Source organism: Talpa occidentalis, unplaced genomic scaffold, assembly GCF_014898055.3.
Source record: "Talpa occidentalis isolate TD23 unplaced genomic scaffold, MPIMG_talOcc4v2.1 talOcc4.14, whole genome shotgun sequence".
NCBI classification, from domain to species: domain Eukaryota; kingdom Metazoa; phylum Chordata; class Mammalia; order Eulipotyphla; family Talpidae; genus Talpa; species Talpa occidentalis.
Window position 1 is genome coordinate 31,051,788 of NW_023601433.1, and position 19,270 is coordinate 31,071,057.

The 19,270-nt window shown below is 33.5% G+C and overlaps 1 protein-coding gene across 1 annotated transcript in view; it reads right to left on the bottom strand.

Annotated features, from left to right (window-relative positions):
- RYR2 (ryanodine receptor 2) overlaps window positions 1-19,270 on the bottom strand; it is a 697,569-nt gene that overhangs the window by 183,873 nt on the left and 494,426 nt on the right. The window contains exons 38-46 of the mRNA XM_054694896.1: window positions 15,854-15,959; window positions 14,419-14,562; window positions 12,487-12,760; window positions 8,493-8,607; window positions 5,794-5,926; window positions 5,482-5,585; window positions 3,187-3,322; window positions 2,496-2,682; window positions 740-845 (exon numbers count right to left, since the gene is read on the bottom strand). Coding sequence (XP_054550871.1) covers window positions 740-845; window positions 2,496-2,682; window positions 3,187-3,322; window positions 5,482-5,585; window positions 5,794-5,926; window positions 8,493-8,607; window positions 12,487-12,760; window positions 14,419-14,562; window positions 15,854-15,959 — 1,305 coding nt within the window. The remainder of the gene's footprint in view (window positions 1-739; window positions 846-2,495; window positions 2,683-3,186; window positions 3,323-5,481; window positions 5,586-5,793; window positions 5,927-8,492; window positions 8,608-12,486; window positions 12,761-14,418; window positions 14,563-15,853; window positions 15,960-19,270) is intronic.

The following is a 19,270-nucleotide window of genomic DNA, read 5'->3' on the forward strand; positions in this document are numbered from 1 at the left end:
CTGCTCCCCGGCCACCAGAGGAAGGTCCCACATGGCCCGTGGACCCCTCCTGCCACACCCGCTGCTCCCCTCAGCAGTGTACTTTGGGCCTTCTGCCTGCTCTGCTCCCCGCTCTGGCTCTGGTGAATTCTCTCACCCTCCCGCGCTTCTGACTGTACCCAGTGCTTGTATAAATAAATTAATTAATTAAAAAAAATGAATATGATAGAGTAAAACATTAGAATAAAGTAGAAAATACCAGAATGTATTACCAAGTAAAAGTAAGTATTATTCCATGAATCTTTAATTTCATCTTGGTCAGTTTTAGAAAACACTAATCAATAGGGTGTGAGTAGTTCTTTCCTCCCTGCAACCCCTACTTTCCCCAAAACTAGTGACAGGGACTAAACATGACAAGAAAATGACTCTTAAAAGGAATGGTTGCTTTGTGCATGCAATAGATAGAAGAGAAAATTGTATGGGAAAAAGATGTTCTTTTTTTAAAATTGGGGAGGCTATAGGAGATTTGGAGATAGATGAGTAACAGTCAGTAGTCTATTTTTAGTGACTTGTACAAAAATCTCATTACTAATTTTTAAAGCCAACAAGAAATTTCCAAACTAAATAAGCAATTGTTCAGCACCTAGACTACAGTTGCTATTTTCAGTGGAGATGGAGATTATTGGTTTTGAATGCTGTTGTGATCTTCACCAACTATGAATAGACAGAGATAGATGCTCTTGGGCCCCAAGGCACTTACATGCATTTCAGGAGCACAGCGTCCTAATAGGTCGATCAAAGCTGCATAAAAGGTCATGATAGCATTCCCCATGTGGATAGTGTCATCTTCCTCCTCTTCTAGGTCACTTTCATGCATTTTTCAAAAGAAAATGAAAGCAAAGAAGACAGGATAAAAAAGTGACATGTTAATAAAGGTTTATTACATATTCTTCACAGGAACAGGATCACCTAGGATAACTGACTCTGCCTTTTAAGATACTTGGAATATATGTATTTAATTTTTAAAAGTGAAACTTTAAAAAAAATAGCAATAGCTTAAAGGCAAAATTTGAGATTCTATCATCAAGAACACATTGTGTGAACTTTAATATTAAGGTTCCTACACAAGGGTAAGAAACGACTCACTCCTTTGATAGGGTCTCACTTGTAGGATAACAGAGAAAATAATTGGATAACAGAGCATAGGATAAAGGAGAAAATAATTGATGGAAGAACTTAGAATAAATGTAGGAAAAGGATGACAAAGATTTGTACTAGAAGATAACCTACTGTAGGTACCCAGTACAGTGCCTTCCCCAAAGTAATTACTTTATAAATGTCATTACATTTATGTGCTCATCTATTTCTTTATCATCTATTCTATCCTGCCTATCCACTCCCCAATAATCTGGCATGTCTCCGTTTCCATCTCTATAAGAAAAACAAATATTTCATGATCTCACTGATGAGAGACAAATATGGATAGTTCTGGAAGATCATGTCAACTCTCCTTTGGTGACTGAACAGACATCTACCACAGCTAGACTCAGCAATGACAGCCAGCGAAGCCTTGTTGCCATGGTTCCTGGTCTGCACCAGAGCCCTGGTGCACACTCACTTGGATGATACTGGGCCAGAGAGCTCTTGATACATCTTCTGCTTCTGAGAGAAACTAACAGCTCCCTAATCCCTAATTGATAAATTTTTACCATGCCCTTGGGGTGCTCCCATTTTGGCCTTGGTGGACACAGAACATTTATGCCCAATCTACATGTAGAATAACAAGAGTTTGTGGGACTGTTTCTTTGCTTGGAAATTTCCCTCCACTAAGCCCTATGCTACAATATATTTTTATTTAGTGGTGCTAATAGTATGAGTGCACAATCCTCCAGCAGAACATCCACTTCCACAGATAAAAAATATCAAGACACTAGCCTGGATTGACTTATGTTGATTTCTGGGATCAAATATCAACAGCATATCTGATGGAGAAATATAAGGTAACCATTGATTAAGGTATTAGAAACAGGGTAAGCAAGTATTTTACTCCTCATCATGACAACATCCCCTTTTTTTGGACTTTTACAACCAGCCAGTTAAGTCCCCCATTATCTTGCTAGATCTCTCTCTCACTGTCATACAAACTCAGTGTAGTACGCTTCCCACTAAGTTCTACTCTAATTTCAAAATTTTATCTGCCATCTTTGTAATAACTCATTTTTCCATAGCCCCTTGGGAAAATTCACAAAATACATCTCTTCCTACAACCTAAATTTCGCTCTACTAAATCCAAACGCCCTTCCTAGGCTCTCTCTTTGTTCATTCAACCTTATCCCACCAGCACATTCCATCCATTCTTCCAAGTCTGGCATATTTGATTTTCAAGGGGACAGATCATGAGTACCAATATATTCCAAGTTATAAAAGGAAATGCATGTTTGTAAAATTTCAAGTCAAGTAGTATAATTTACTCAAGTAATATAATTTATTCTTCAGACTAAGTATATTAAACTTACAGTGTTTTACTGGATCCACTAGTTGGTGAAGGACCATCTCGAGAGGGGTCCTCGGCTATCTTTATGGCTTCTTCCATGGCTGCAAGAAGGCCATTCCCACCTTCTCCTCTCAAAGCAGGACCAAAACACTCAGGTCGCCTGATGAGCAATCTCACCACAACATTTGCATTCTCTTCCACACTCTCCCCTAAAATCAAATGGGGAATATAAATAAGCAAACATTGATTATGTAGAAGTTCTAAGCAAATTAATGTTATATTAATTCATTTATATTTAAACGGAAAACAATGAACACAGTAGTAGATGCAAAATTTAATTCAAACTACTAGTTTTATGTATGGATGATACAGTGAAATTTTTTTTCTGCACTGAAATTTTCAAAATAAAGATTATGAAAAAGCAAATTATTTTTATTAATTCATCATAAGAAATGAAGCTATTATCCTATTATTAGAGTCCAGCTATAATCATTTGTAAGAATGTAAGTACCTAAAAAGTTTAATAATGAAAACATGGCATTATTAGCAAATTTATAAAATAAATTATTACTTTGAAAAATACAATTTGTAACATTCAATTTCTTCACTAATATTTATTTTCATGAAAATGCTGAGCTAGATCATTACTTTATACACCTATTTTTATGCAGTTTTAATAGAGACCAGAAAAGACCACAAGCAATCAATCCTACCATTACAGAAGACCGCAAATCTGAGAAAGTCAAGGTATCTTTCTCCTTCAACTGGGTTCCACCCAATGTCTGGATAACCCTTGGATACTAGCATCTGACAACTCTGCAGTCCACAACCAGCCAAATATCGAACTACCTGCAGACAAGAAGGAAAAACATTATCACTTACAAGCATTAGACATAGACTGCACACGGTAAATATCTTCAAAGGATGGTTGAAAACAAATGCATTTTTGGAAGTTCTTTTTAATCTGATGACACCCACAAAAACTCCCTTTGGTAAAACCTAAAATCCAAAAATATTTAAAAATCCTAACAAAGTGCTGTCATAATAAAATATTTATGAACTAATGAATGAAAACAATTCTTAACTTCCATATCATTTAATTGAGACATTTACCTAAACAGTTAACATTCAAAAATGCCTAATGACCTATATCGCTCAATGCAAAACTTGAATCCATCTAAGATAATTAAAGATCTCTCCAAGCTAGAATAATATTTATAAGAAAGTGAAAGACTTTCAAAATGTTCCTCAATTTTATGGGGGAGAGGAAGGGTATGAGAAAGCACATAGAGAGGTAGAGGAAAGAAAGCATAGAGGCATTTGTACACATAATCAACTAGTTATGCGATCCTGTCTAATGCCTGCCTGCTTTCTTCTACTCAGAATAATTATTTTCCATTTGATTCAGGTTGTAGCATGTCAATATTTCACTTCTTTTTATAGCCTAGTAATATTCTACTGCATATGGAAATACTCCAGTTTTGTTTATCCATTCATCAGCTGATGGATATTTGAATCATCTCTAGTTTTGAACTAGGCTAAACAGATCTCATTAATATCCATGTACACAACTTCAGGTGGGCATATATTTTTATTTCCATTGAGTTAACAGCTAGGAGTGGAAAGTCTAGATATGTTTATGGTAGGTGTATATTTAACCTGTAAAGAAACTGCTGGCTTTACAAACTGACTCCACCTTTTTTATTCCAACAGCAGTCAATGAGGGTTGGGTCCTACTGGCCCCACATCCTCCTCAACTTTTGACACTCTCAATCTATTTAGTATTAGCCATTTTAATCAGCAGATAAAAATATAATTGCATATGTGAGAAAATTATCCCACAAGAGAGTCAGAGAAGCAAACTCATGATCCTTGAATGGTATGTCAGAATGATTTGGAAAGAGATCACTGTCCATGGCTTCAACAGCTATTCATTGAGTGTTCACCCAGTGACATGTTATCCTCTAAAATGGAACAAGTTAGTGAACAGCATAGAAAAATGCCCTGAACTCACTGCCCATACATTACATTAAGGAGTATATTTCCAAAAATAAACAAGTGTATAGATTGTGGTAAAATGTAAATATAAATTTAAATGCATAGAAATATAAGGATAAATACATTTTTAAACATATTTATGCATACACTACATAATATGGGTATGTTTTTTCAATTGTTTAAAATAAAGTAATAAAAATGTTAAGAAGACCTTAAGGAAGCACAGAAAAGTTTCCATTTTAAATAGCAGGTGAATGTAGAAGCTAAAAAGAAGATGACTTTGAAGCAATGGCTAGAAGGATGTCTGGAAAGAGTCAAAGACATCAGCAGAATTTTGCAGATGAAGGAAACAGGAAGCACAAGGGCATTGAGACAGAAGCACTCCTGGCAAGGTCCAGCAATAGCCACATGGGTCTGTGTGGCTGCAGCAAAAGAGACAGAGCAGGAGAGTTGCAGAAAATGAAATGATTAATTTATGAAATTAGGGGTAGGAGTACTGCAACGACTTTAGTTTTTATTCAAAATGAGGTAGGATGTTCTTGGAAACTTCTGGGCAGAGGGTTAATTTTATCAAGGCTCAATCTGGCTGCTAAGAAGGGGAGCAAAAGTAGCACCAGTAAGACTACTTAGAATGCAATGCAATGTATTAAATGCTCTAATACATTTAAGAGTACATGGCATTAGTTTATTATTGATGACTTCCATTGAAATATATAAACTTCTCCATGACAAAAAATGTTTGTATGAGATGTTAAAACAACCTTCTAAGAAAGTAAAACTGTATGACTAAAGCAAATATCATCAAAGGGACCAAGGCACACTCAAATACTTATCTCAGATGCCTTGTTCTTTGTAACTGATCACTATAATATCATACATTAACATTTATAGTGTGTAATTATATTAACATCATATAATTACAACTATAATATAGTAATATTCAAATAATCTCAAGAAACAATATAAACAAGCATAACTCACACAAACACACAAGGCAGGATGTTGCTTACCTTTTCCAGATCTGGCTCTCGCAAAGCTAAGGCCAGTTCATTATTATCCATCACTGAGGCTGCTGCCACATCCAGCGGTGTTGAACCTCTCATAGCTGGTGAGGCTATTTATTCAAATGAAGTTGAAAACAAAACCTAGATTATACTGCAACTATGAATTCCATAAAAAAACACACACTTTCACTAAAAATTTAATTTCTAAACATGGTACATATTGTATGTATCCAAATTCATTTGTTAAAGTTTAGTTTTTAAGTGTAATATGTATATTCTTTCTATATTAAAAATTAAATAAGGCATGCATTTACTTACCGAGACCAACACTGCTATTTTCCAATAGATAACTGAGATGATCGAACATAGCTTTTTGATTCTGCCTACTTATACGACAGAAATAACAGAGGAATCGGCAACAGTTGGCCACCATCTTGGGGAAAGTGATTTCCTACATAAAGAGCAGTTAGGTAGTTAGCTGTGAAAACAGTTAGGTAGTTAGCTGTGAAAGCAAATGATGTTCATAAAACTGATTTCAGAACTTGAGGTCTCGATCACATTGTTAATCCATATGCACCTAACTCTGCCAAATCTCGGCTAGTAAAGACCTTTATGTGTCCAGACTTTGACTCATCCTTTAGTAGTCCTTGAACTAAATCAAGACAGATGTTAATTTCAACATCTCATTACCATCAATGTTTTAATCTGGAATTAACCTACAGTCCTAAACCAAAACCTAGCATAAGCATGGTTTAGAAATCAAGACCACTTGTTTTGCAAACATCTCAGGCTGGATAGGTTCACCGCCCATTCAGATAGCTTAAAAAGAGAACCTTGGAGCCCTGGGCATCAGCCCCACAGGTTTTCTAATAACACAAAGGGGAAACAGGTCAGCAGGGAGACAGCACCTTGCACCCCCTATGAATCTATACTTTCTTTTCCCCGGGCTTTCTCTGGCATTCTCTCGTGGTCTTTTCTACTCATTCATCCTTTATAGCGGCCGCCTCCAGGCTCCGGTGTACCCACCTATACATGCCCACACCATACTCCAGGGGTCCATAATCAGGCATCCGTGCCCTGAGACCACACTCAAAAGTGCCTTCTGCGTTCAAGGCCACAGGTAATAGCAGCATAAAAGTCTGACCATCTTCATTTATCCTATACCACTCATCTGAGATTTCTATTACTAATTACTATTAGCTTTGCTTCCTTGGGAAATAGAGCACTCTCATTGATTCTGTTCTGTTAAATTGTAATAAGATGTGTAATACTATATACTTTACGTAAGTGCGGGGGAGTTGAATGAGAGAGTTTGGTAAAAAAACACGCAGTTCAGTACTTGGAACCACATAATAGGCTGTTCTTTTCATCAGTGTTATTGTTTACATTATCAAAATTTTAGGAACTCACAACATTCCACATCTGCACATGACTTGTCTTCTTTGATGAGCATCTGGATGGGAAAGGCTACCTGTGAGGTCCCATCAAACACATCTCCCTGATAGCCAAATCTTGTTCTAGTATCCTCCATGATACTTGGAGTCCCTCCTTAATAGTGTATTTTGTAATATCCTCATAAATCTGTGTTACTGATAAATCAAACAGAAGAGATATGGACACATTTCCATATTTTGAAAGGCATATTTTAAAATTTAAAAAAATATTGGGCCTCCCCTGGTGGCACAGCACTTGAGCGCTAGGCTGCGAGGCTGCCCGCAGCCTCTGCAGCACCGGTTCGCTCCCCGGCAGGCCGTCGACAAGGGCCCCCAAATTAAATAAATAAATAAATAAATAAATAAATAAATAAAGATTGAAATGCATTTTGCAAATCATGAAATTATACCAATTATCTAACTCCATTCATTTGGTTTTAAAGGATTTTATTTTGATAACTTGAAAATTCACTTGTGTAGAGTTTTACAACAAATGCTTCAAAAGCATCATTCTCACCTTATGGTCTGGATCAAGAATTTAAGAAAAGCAACTTGTCATCTGAATCAAGGGGAATGACTAGGTCAGAAGAACATGTTTTTCAAAGACTTCTAATGTGATGGAAACTGACTTGTAATTCAATGTTTTATAAAATTAGTATTAACTTTTACACTTTCTAAATATTCCCTAAATGAGAATAATTCAGGAGATAAAAAATTACATAGCACAAATAGAAACTGATAGCAACATCAAGGGAAAAATAAAACTCTTGGCAAATCTAATTCTCAATCTATAAGGTTTTACTTGCTCTTTTTCCCAAAGGTGTTCTTTAAAAAACAGTCCTCCTAAGAGGATATAAGAAATTCTTAGGCCTCCCCACTTGTGTAGGGGTTAATGTCTTAGTGCTATCACCCCATCACCTCTGTGACCTGAGATCTTAATATTTTCTAAGATCTCAATGTTTTATAGTCACTGCAAATAAAGAACTCTGTTAATATTTATTTCGAGTTCAATTCCCAACCACGGAGCTGACCCATATATGGTGCTACAGACCTCTCCTGTCTCACCTGTTGCTCCCCTCAGCAGTGTATTTCTGTAGATCTGTCTGTTCTGCTCCCCACTCTGTCTCTGGTGAATCCTCTCACTCCCCACACCTCTGGCCTACAAACCAGTTCTTCTATATATAAATAAATAAATCTTTAAAAAAGAAAGTCATTAAAAAAACTGTCATTAAGAATGAGGGCCTCCCCTGGTGGCGCAGCGGTTGAGCGCTGGGCTGCGAAGCTGCCTCTACAGCGCCAGTTCGATCCCCGGCCACCGGCAAGGGTCCCACATGGTATGCAGACCTCTCCTGCTGCCCCCGCTGCTCCCCTCAGCAGTGTATTTCATCAGTCTGCCTGTTTTGTTCCCTGCTCTGGCTCTGTGAATCCTCTCACCCTCCCGCGCTTCTGACTGTACCCCAGTTCTTGTATAAATAAGTAAGTAAATAAATAAATAAATCATTTTTTTAAAAAAAGAATGTGTAACACACGTACTCTAGGAGGTTACACTAAATGAAATCCCAGGAGTAAAAAGTTTTCCTTTACCTTGGACTCTCCACCACCAAGGACATTCACCATGACCTCCATCACTGTCTCATGCATCCCAAGTGCCCTCATGAGATTGGGGTGCTGGTAAAATACTTTATTATTCATGATGTCCCTAGAAAGGACAATGTAAATATGGGGCAGGGGGAAAGCACAGAGTTTAGAGCAAAATTTAAATTAAAATTTATCTGATATACTCATTAATCCTTTTGAACTATTTCCTGGCATATATGAAACATAAGAACAAATATAATTCAGTCACAAAAGTTAATAAGCACAATTAATTGAGTTTTAATAAAAAATACTGATAGCCTACCAAAAACAGTATACAAGTTATTCTTCTCACTGGCAAGAAATGTACTATATATGTAAGCATTAGTTGTATGAAGTACAATTTTAGACATATCATTCCTAATTTTATGGCTATAAAAACGTGCTAAAATATATCAGTGTTATACCATATTTTTATGAAATTTCCTATATAAATTTTAATATGCAAATATATCTGCTTTTCATATATCTGCTATTTAATCACTATGCTTTATACTCATATTTATAATGCTAGTTGTGCTATTTTCTGTAATGTTTAGATGTTATTTTGGTGAAATGCTTCTAAATAATACATACTCTCCAAGAGAAACTAAACACACATGAAGTCCAGGCACATAAAACTGGTTCATTAAAATGAACATTCAATTCAAAGAAACAGCAGCAGAGAATACCTAAAGTGTTTCATATTATTATTGCCTTACATATCACAATATTTATATAAAGATTTTTTTTAAATTCTTAATGTTAAATAGTCACTGCAAATAAAGAACTCTGCTGATATTTCAAGGTGAGTCAGAATGATGCAAGTCTATTCTTGAATTGGCTTTCTTCTCAGAGCTATAGCAAGAAACTAGTACCTTGCTGGCTGGGTGGTATGGCAACATACACCACAAGAGGTGTGAACCTGTACTTCTGAATCATATACAGCTGTATATCAACATTATCTCAATAAAAAATACAATTTTGAAAAAAAAATTATGTACAGCCTGAAGAAAATTGAAACTTGAATTGGATTTCCTTGCTTGAATCCCCCAGCTAATTAGTCATATGCTAACTTTTAGTCATTCTCCTTATATCAAGAAATTGGAATAGTATGATTCATTTCTTCTCTTTTTTTAAAAAAAGTCACTATTAATTAGTTTAATTTAATTAGTTTAATTAATTAGTTTAATTAGTTTCAATAAAGAGAGCTTTTTTAAAAAAGATTTATTTATTTATGCATACAAGAACTGGGGTACAGGCCAGAGGTACAAAGGGTAAGAGGATTCACCAGAGAGAGTCAGGAGCAGAACAGGCAGACTGACTGAAATACACCACTGAGGGGAGAAGCTGGCAAGACAGGAGAGGTCTGCTGAGTCATGTAGTTAGCTCCCTGGCGGGCTGGGGAGCTGCAGAGGCTGTAGATAGCTTCATAGGGCTGTGCTTAACCCCTTGTGCCACCAGGGAGGCCCCCAAAGAGAGCTTTTTTATATACTGCAATTCACATTTATGACTTGGGGGTCCAAGAAAAACATAGGTCTGGTTTCACACATGAACAAATAAGGCAAAGAAGGCCTCTTCTTCCTTTGCAGGAGATGGCAGTGTATTCAGTAAGAGAAACTTCAACTCTCAAACCACAGTTGTAATCAAAGGATTTGTTCTCTCATTAATGCAAATCCTTTTGTATGACTTAACTTTGGGAATTTATAATTGAAAAATCTTGTTTGCTTTGAGTTTTAGTAAATTAAATGTTTTTAATTCTACCATCCTATAGGCAAGTTGTCACTTATTAAATGTATCATTTGGTATAATATTTCTAATACCACACAAAAAAATAATGTTTCATAATCATTTTGCATTTAGTTACTACTGAAATTTACTTGCAAACAGCACATATTTCCTATAATTTGTTCACTTCCGAATGAACATGCTCTCCATTTCCTGGGGGACTGTTTCATTGGGTCAGTTAAGATCACTTCTTACAGGAGGCCTCAAGTTAGCAAGTATTAATATTAAAATAACACATTTTTACAATTTTAAATTAAGACAATAAAATTTGTTTCTGTTCTTCAAGTTTTTCTGTTCTACCTCTTTATCCCATTAGCACACTTATTTTTAATATAATGATTTTGGAATATAACCTTCAGCTTATTCTTCAGTTTGTGATTTCTAGTATGTAAGAGGCCCTCAGGCAATATATAGTATTATTTTCTGAATTTAAAGAGTACAGTAATGATGTCACACAATCCGTATTTTTCCTATGTTGTTTTTATTCTACTTCATTTTATTTTTCAAAGAACCAAGCATAAGTTTCTTTAATCCTGTCAAATATTTATTTGTATATTATTTTTAATCCATGTGGTAGCAATATACACTGTCTTTTATATGATATTTATATAACTATACTAACTTTTATATGATTGAGTGTCTTCTGTGGAACTTTTTAATAATCTACATTCCAGATTTCTACCTTCTTAAATTTACATATTTTTCTTATGAACTTCCTGTAGCTTAATTGAAACTTTTATTTATCCCTGATATATTATGTACGTCTTATTTTTTAATCTTCAAATTATGAATGATTGCTAGTATTTATACATATATTTATACATATATACATACATATATACATACATATATACTGCATTAATGTACTCAATAAAACTTAATGCCATTCTTTCTCTGAATTTCATTTTCTTTTCTCTTTAACCTTTAAAGGCCTTTTAATGAGGGACTGTAACTAAATATTTGGAAATATCATTATTCTATCCTTACTCTTCAATATGTAATATAAACTCTAATCTCCAAATTTGTACCAAGAACAATGTCATTGCATTCAGTCCTCAATTGAGAACATATTCTAAATTGGTGGTTATTTTCTATTAGAACTTTGAATGTGTCATTCCACTGAGTCAAAGTCTGCAATTTTGTTGTTGAAACTTCAAAATATTGTTTCTTGCAAGTATTGTGGGTTTTTTTTTTCTAATTTTAAAGATCTTGCAAGTATTTGTGGTTCTTTTTTTCTGAGAAACAAAAACAATTAGAGTTTCAATTTTTCCTCTGTCTTTTCTAGAAATCCTACTCAGCATATGCTGGATCTTTTTATAACACCAAGGTATTTTAACTTCTTTTGTATTTATTTCAGTGCTGCATGCTTGACTACCTTCCCTGTTATAGCTCTGGATAGCTCTGTTATCCAATTCATTAATTTTCTCTTTAGCTATATGAATAAGTTCATTAATTCACTAATGTTAATGTCAATTGTTATGTTTTCCATTTGTAGAATTTTTATTTGGACCTTTTCAAACCTTCAAGGATTTTTTCTCATGTTTTACTTCTGTAGAATTTTTTTTATTCCATTATATTTTTCAAGATTTCAAGTACAATAACTTTGTCTTCTTCATAGCATTTAATTATGGGAAAATAATTTTACTATGGAAAAACATTCTAGCACTACTATGTATTTGTAAGGGAGAAAACTCCTTATGTACTTATGCATGAAATATAAATGTTGACTCTCAAATCCATATGAAGCAAAATTTATAATGTTGAATTATTAGAAAAGTTCATTTTCCCCCAATTTTTTAGGTGTTAGTATGTGTGTACCTAGTTATTATTTCCTACTGGTATATGTTTCTCCCACATGTATTTTAATTAATCTTCATCTTTACATATAATTATACATTGAGAAATTAATTAAAAAAACAAGCTCTAGGATATGTGCTATATGATATAATAATCTTTGTATACAGTTGTGGAATTATAGTTGTGGAATTATTTATGCTTTCTTGTAGAGAAACTCTCCTATTTAGCTTTTAAAACATAATCTCTAGAAAAAGAATAACCCTAATTTAATGATCATATAATGCAGAAAGTGCATTTGTATTAATGTACCTCTATACAATTTTTGGGACAATTAGGAAGAAGAAATTTATAAGTCAAAAGGTTATAAAGGTTGATTTACCCTAATCCACGAATCATCAGCTTCTCCTCTTCTTTGCCCATTCTCACACTTAGCAGAGAACGAATCTGACCAAGAGATGCCAGCAGGTTTATGGTGTCCTCCACAGAAACACCATTGATGGTGTAGGTCTTTGGCAGAGCTCGGACCAGACCCCCAATGCCATCATACTGTCGATGGAGCAACATAAACATGGCCCTCACCAATTCAGGGTCTTCAATGACAGACTCTTGAGCCCATCGGACCATTGTATCAGAAATCAACTGCTGAAGAGTAGCTGTCAAGCCGTCATGGATATTTTTTTAAATGAAAGCAATAAAAGAAGACAAATTAATTGAGTATTTCAACAGCATATCTTATAGTCTCCAACCAAATATCTATATTTGTACCAGAATTGAACAGGCTGGGAATAATCTTTGAAGAAAATAATAAAATTCATTTTAACATACATTATATATCAATAAAAATAAATTATGGACAAGCACAGATAAAATAGACAAACCCTTCAAAACTATTTCTAGAATTAAAGAGTTTAAGTGTTTCAAAGTCCAGTCATTTTTTTCAAACCCACTGTAAATACACAGAACAATCAACGTAAGTTGACCTATTACTTTACTTTTATTTCCTTCCTCCATTATTTTGCTCTCCAATGATCAGACATCAAATATCTTTATACAGATCAGTCACAGGCATTTAGGGAGCTATCTATTTATCCAAATATCTTCTCATATGAGTCACTTACAATTGTGACCTCATATAATTATATTTCTACTTAAAATTTGTAGATCCTAATTAAATCCTAATTGTCACTTAAAATGTCATCAAAGAAGTCTGATTGGAAAGCTCTATTAAAGTGAAAAGTTATTAGATACATGAAAGATTATTTGCCATATAGTGTGTTAGATAGTATACTTAAAAGGAATAGAATGTTCAAACCCTTTAAAATAAACAGTAACATTACTAAAATCCAGGCACAGTTGTTGTTACCAATTCAGACATAGTGAGGTATTTACATCTATCATTAAGACCCTGGCTGATTTTCAAAAGTGATATTATCTGCACCAAAACACCAAGGAAAAGAAAAACCTACCAATTTTAACCAAATACAAAATGCAGATAAAATGCCAATCTCAAGACTATGTTTTCATTTTAATCAATCACAATCATATAAGCCTGATAATGACTAAAAATGATATATAATAAATTATGAACTCTAATTTTAAAGATCTGGTTTTAATTTCATTGCAGTACCAAATAATACATGTAGAAGTAATTGTATAAATACAGGATTTTCACTTTAAATTAGTAAATAAAATAAAATACCCTAAAAGTTTTTAGGAGTTCACGAGTTCATTTTTTTCCTTTCAAGAAAAGTTGTTAGTAAAATAGCATGGCGCCTTGAAATAAAGTCATAGAAATGTGGTAATAAGTAAACAAGATCTCACAGACCTACCTTTTTCTAGATGAGTGAGACTCACTGTCCCAATGTGTTTATTTGGTTTATTTGGATGAACCAGAAACATGTAACACTTTAAAAAATATTTCAGAACCAAAATATAGTTCTAGACAATAACCATTTTAAGAAAAGGTTTTACTTAATGCATGCATATTTGAATATCAAGCCCATAATATTTAGAAACAAATTCCACCCTTAATACTTTCTCTCGATAGTCTCCAAATATTTATATTTGTAGGAGCACAGGGAGACCATCCTCCCTTATAATGCTATCATTCCATCTTTGTCTATAAATATATTATAATTTGATGCTGTATGTACTTCTGCAGCTACAGGCATCGGGCTAAAAATCTGATTATTGGAAGCTGCAAACACAATGATCTCACTAACTCATGTTCAAAGAATTAATAAATCTGTTCAAAGAATTAATAAATGTCAACAGCTGAGTCACTTTCCCAGTGCCCTTTCATACTGCTTACAGGACTTCTGGGAGTCACTCTCAACTGGTTTTTCAGCTTGTTTCTTCTTCAGGTATGTCACCTTTTCTACCAGGGAAAGCAGGCGTCCTCTGATTGTTAAATCACTGTTTCCATCCAGGGACCCATCTTCATCTAGCTCAATTCCTAGTATGAAAGAAGCAAAGAGAAAGACAGAAAAAAAAAAGAAGAAGAAATATTTAAAAAATACATTTAAGAGAAATAATTCTCAGACACAGTAATTTTTTTTTCCATTCATAGCTTAAAGCATGCTGCCATGTCTGAAATATTTGACAACTATGACAAAAACAATCTTGTCCATTAGCACTTCTAAATAAGATTCACTCATTTGCTTCTTTTTCCCCTTTCTTTTAGTCCTGCTCCTTCACACTTAGGCTCTCAGTATATAGAACAGTACATAAAACCAAGCAAAAAGAATCCTTTTGAAGCCAAGAATAATACCACTACTTGGGCTGACCCTTAGGTATCTGACTTGGGATATCAATGTTTAGACTTGCCTACAAACCTTGTACTTTGATCCTCTTCACTTGCCTACAAAAATGTCAATAGTATTTTATTAAGTTGAGGGAGAGAACAGGTGTCATTAGGTATTCTAAACCAGGGAATGGTTTGTATCTAAAGCAACAATTCTCCCATTTATTTTTGCTTTATTAATGATAACAATATACTATATATAACATTAAACACACACACACACACACACACACAGTATAACTTTCCAGTAATTAGTTAGTGGCTCATCATTCATAAGCAGAGTTAATATCCAAGGTGAAGCTTTACTCTCTTCATTAAAAAAAATTAAAGTAATACTATTGTTGTACTATATAACAATAGTATTACTTGAATTTTTAGTATTTATAATTTAGTATTTATGGTGATATAATGTTATATATTATATATAACACAATAGTATTACTTTAATTTTCACTATTTATAATTTAATTCAATATTTATAGTGATAAAAACATATATATAATATAATACAGTATACATAATTTAATACAGTATTTCTTTAAGCATTAATTTAAAAAGATACTTGCTGAATTTCCAAGGTAAATTAAATATCGCCTCTCAAACAATAAAATTGTGATAAAATGCCTTTAGACTAAATCAGTCTAAGATACATTTCTCAGCCAAAGGTTTCTGGCTACAAGTCCCCCTCGCCTCTTCTCATTCCCTGACACTAGCAGAATACAGAGAGAAAGAATCTCAATTATCCTCTTCTCTGACTTAACTGCCTTTCCAATCTCCTTTCTGCTCTTGACTTCCTACACAGAATCTGTATAAATATTCTTACATGAACTTCTAACAGGTATTGTGTGTATTTGTCAATCTATTTACATAGATAGTTACTTTTGTTTCTGTAAACGTGTGTTAAAAATACACATTTAGCAAAAATTGTAAGTCAAGATCTTACCACAATGTGCCATCAAATCTTCATGAAAATCCAAGAGTTGGTCTCGGATTTCTTCAGGACATGGACATTCACTTTTGTCATCCTTAAAATTCAGAAGCATATTGATCTGAAAGTTTGGAAAAAACGAGAAAAACAAAAGTGAATTCAGGCATAACAAGAGCAAAGATCTAAAAAACAAAGATGTTCAAAATTTTTTGTGTATTCATTAGCTGCTAATCAAGAGATGAAAAATCATTATCACTCAATCCAGTATATATACCAAAATAAAACAAATCATTCAAAGCTCAGCATGTTGAAAAAGTCATATATTTGCTTCCTCTTTCTCAGTCCTTCAATGTTAAACCCTTGGATGCTTAGAGTTCTTAAATCAACTTAAATCAAAATATTATTTTCTTAAATGTTACTAGCCTTCTCCTAGATTTTTATTTTTAGTTATAATTTCTACTTTATTTAATAGTTTAAATACTTTTGAAGATACAGCCACAAGGAAGGAAAAATGAATACAATATAACTGAAAAGAAATATAATGGATAATTATGCTTTGGCTAACATTAATGGTTCAATTAAACTGCAAGAAACTATCTTCCATTTATTTTCATTTTAGACAGAGTAATATTATTAAGTATATGAGTGAAGAAAAGTCCATTGCTATTTCATAATTTTCCTTCAGGAAACAATTCTAAGTTTTCTTTTTAGAGTTTTTTATGTGAATTTTTGTTAAGCTATTATTTTTAAATCATTACTGATTCACATGCTATTGCAAGAAATAGTACAATAGTACCTGGCTTTCCCCAATGGCAACATATTCCAAAACAGTACAGCATTACAACCAGGATATTAATATCGATACAGTCAAAATAGAGAAATCACATCACTTTCCATGATCCAATGTTTGTGACTTATAACTACGTCCACTTCTCTCCTGCCTGTTCTTCAGCTCAAATTCCTGTCAAAGACTAATGTGCCTTTTTATTATGTGTTATTGTCATTTTGAGATTATATAAATGAAAACACATAGTATTCTTACGTATGTTCTTATATGATACTTCTGATAATTACAGGATCTATCATGATATCTCATTTATTCCTGATACTGGTAATGTGTCTTCACTTTTTTCCCACTTGAGTCTTTTTTTGAGGCTTGTAGGTTTTATTAATATTCTACAATAAACAGTCTATGGAGTCATAAATTGTCCTATTTTCCATTTCACTGACTTTCGCTCTTATCTCTATTTTTGCCTTCCTCTGCTTGCACTGGGTATATTTTACTCTTTCAAATTCCTGTGGTGGTAATTAGATTATTAATTTGAGGATTTGAGGGCTTTATCTCTTTCTACATGTATATATTTAGTGTCATAGATTCTTTTCCCAATACTGGGTTAACCCTTTCCACAAGTTTCTATGTGATCATTTCATTTTCTTTCAGTTCAGTGTACTTTTAAACTCCCCCCGAGACTTCCTGCTCAAACCATAGATTGTTCAGAAGTGTGCTATTCAGGTTTCCCTAACAACAGGATGGATGTGATAGGGGAAAGACTAATGTAACTCCAATATATTCAGAAAAAAATATATTCTGTACAAAAAAAAAATAGATTCAATGAAATTTGTTCAGACTATTTTATGCCCATGGTATAGTTCATCTTTATGAATGTTTCATGGGCAATTGAAGAAAATGTGTTTTGGTTTTGGTTGGAGTATTCTGCAAGTATCCAAAGAATCTGTTAATCGATGAAAATGCTGCATTCTCCTATATTCGTACTGATTTTCTGTCTAGCTTTTATATCAATTACTGAGAGAGGGCCATTGAAGTTCAAACTATAATTGTGTATTTGTTTCTCTTATCAGTTCCATCTGTGTTTATTTCACTTATTTTGCAGCTCTGTCATAGAGTGCATACACACTTGTCTTCTTGGTGGATTAATCTTTTCTCTTTGTGTAATGTTCCTGTCTGTCTCTGATAATTTTCTTTGCTTGGATGATGTCATTCTTATTTTTTCTTCATTTGGTTTTCAATATATAACCTTTTCACATTTAACCTTCACCCTATCCACATTATTATATTTGAAGTGAGTTTCTTATAGACAGCATTTAGTTAGGTCAAGTTTTCAGAATTAACTCTGCCTTTAATCTGTGTATTTTGATTATTTATATTCATTAATTTATTGATGTTATGACTTAAATTTGTCATTTTACTTGTTTTTGCTTTGTTGTGTGTGATTTAATTTTCCCACTTGTTGGGGTTCCTTGAACCACTTTTAAGAGCCCATTTTGAATTGTGTATGGCATGTTTTAGTGTATCTCTTTGTATAGCTTTTATTTTTTTAGTGATTGTTCTGATATTGCATTATTATATACATAATTAATCCTTTTATTCCCCTTACTCCCCTCCATTTGAAATATAATTGCCTTAAATATTTCTTATAGGTATATCAAAAAGATATCAGTATTATTATTTCTGCTTTGACCATCAAACATTTAGAAAACTCGAGAAGAAAAGGGAAATGTATTAAATTTATCCACATCTTAGCACTTTTCTGTTGTTCTTTCTTCCTCCCTGATTTTCCAAATTTCCTTCTCTTGTCATTTTCTTTCTGGTTCAGGGACTTTGGTCAAACAGTCTCTCAGGATAGGTTTATTGCAGTCAAATTTTCTTATTTTTCTTTCCTTAATATTGTCTTGACTCTCCCTTCACTCCTGAAGGATATTTCAGACACATATAGAATTCTGAGTTAATAGTTCTTTTCTTTTAATACTTGATAAAATTTTGTACCACCATCTTCTAGTTTCCCTGTTTTCTGATGAAAATCTAGTCACTCAAATTATTTTTCTTCTCTGGCCATTTCTTTTTTTACTGCTTTCAAGATTTTTAGTTTGTCTTTTGTTTTCAGAAGTTTGACTATGATTCTTGGTTTGGATTTCTCTATGTACTTTGTTTGGGATTTGCTCTGTTTCTTCAGTCTTTCTTTATATCTGTTGTTAAATTCAAAAAATGTTCAGCCATTATTTATTCAAGTTTTTTGTTGTTCATTCTCTATTTGTCTGGGATTCTAATGTCACAATTGTTATATATTTGTCATATTTGTACTGGTCCCTGAGGCTGTTGTTTTCCCCCAGTCTATTTTCTCTCTTTTTTTCATACTAGATACTTTCTATAATTGTTCTTCCATTCAATGATTCTTTCCCATATCATGTCCATCCTGCTGTTAAGTCCGTTCATTGAAAGCACTTACACTTCAGTTATTGCCAGTGATCAGTACTCAGATTTCCACGTAGTTCTTCATTGCTTCTATTTCCCTACTGAGTTTCTCTCTCTCCCTCTCTCTTTCCCCCCTTACTTTCTTTCATTTGAAGCAGTTTTATGATAGCTACTTTAACAACTTTGTCAGATAATTTTAACATTTTGTCTTTTAAAAGTTA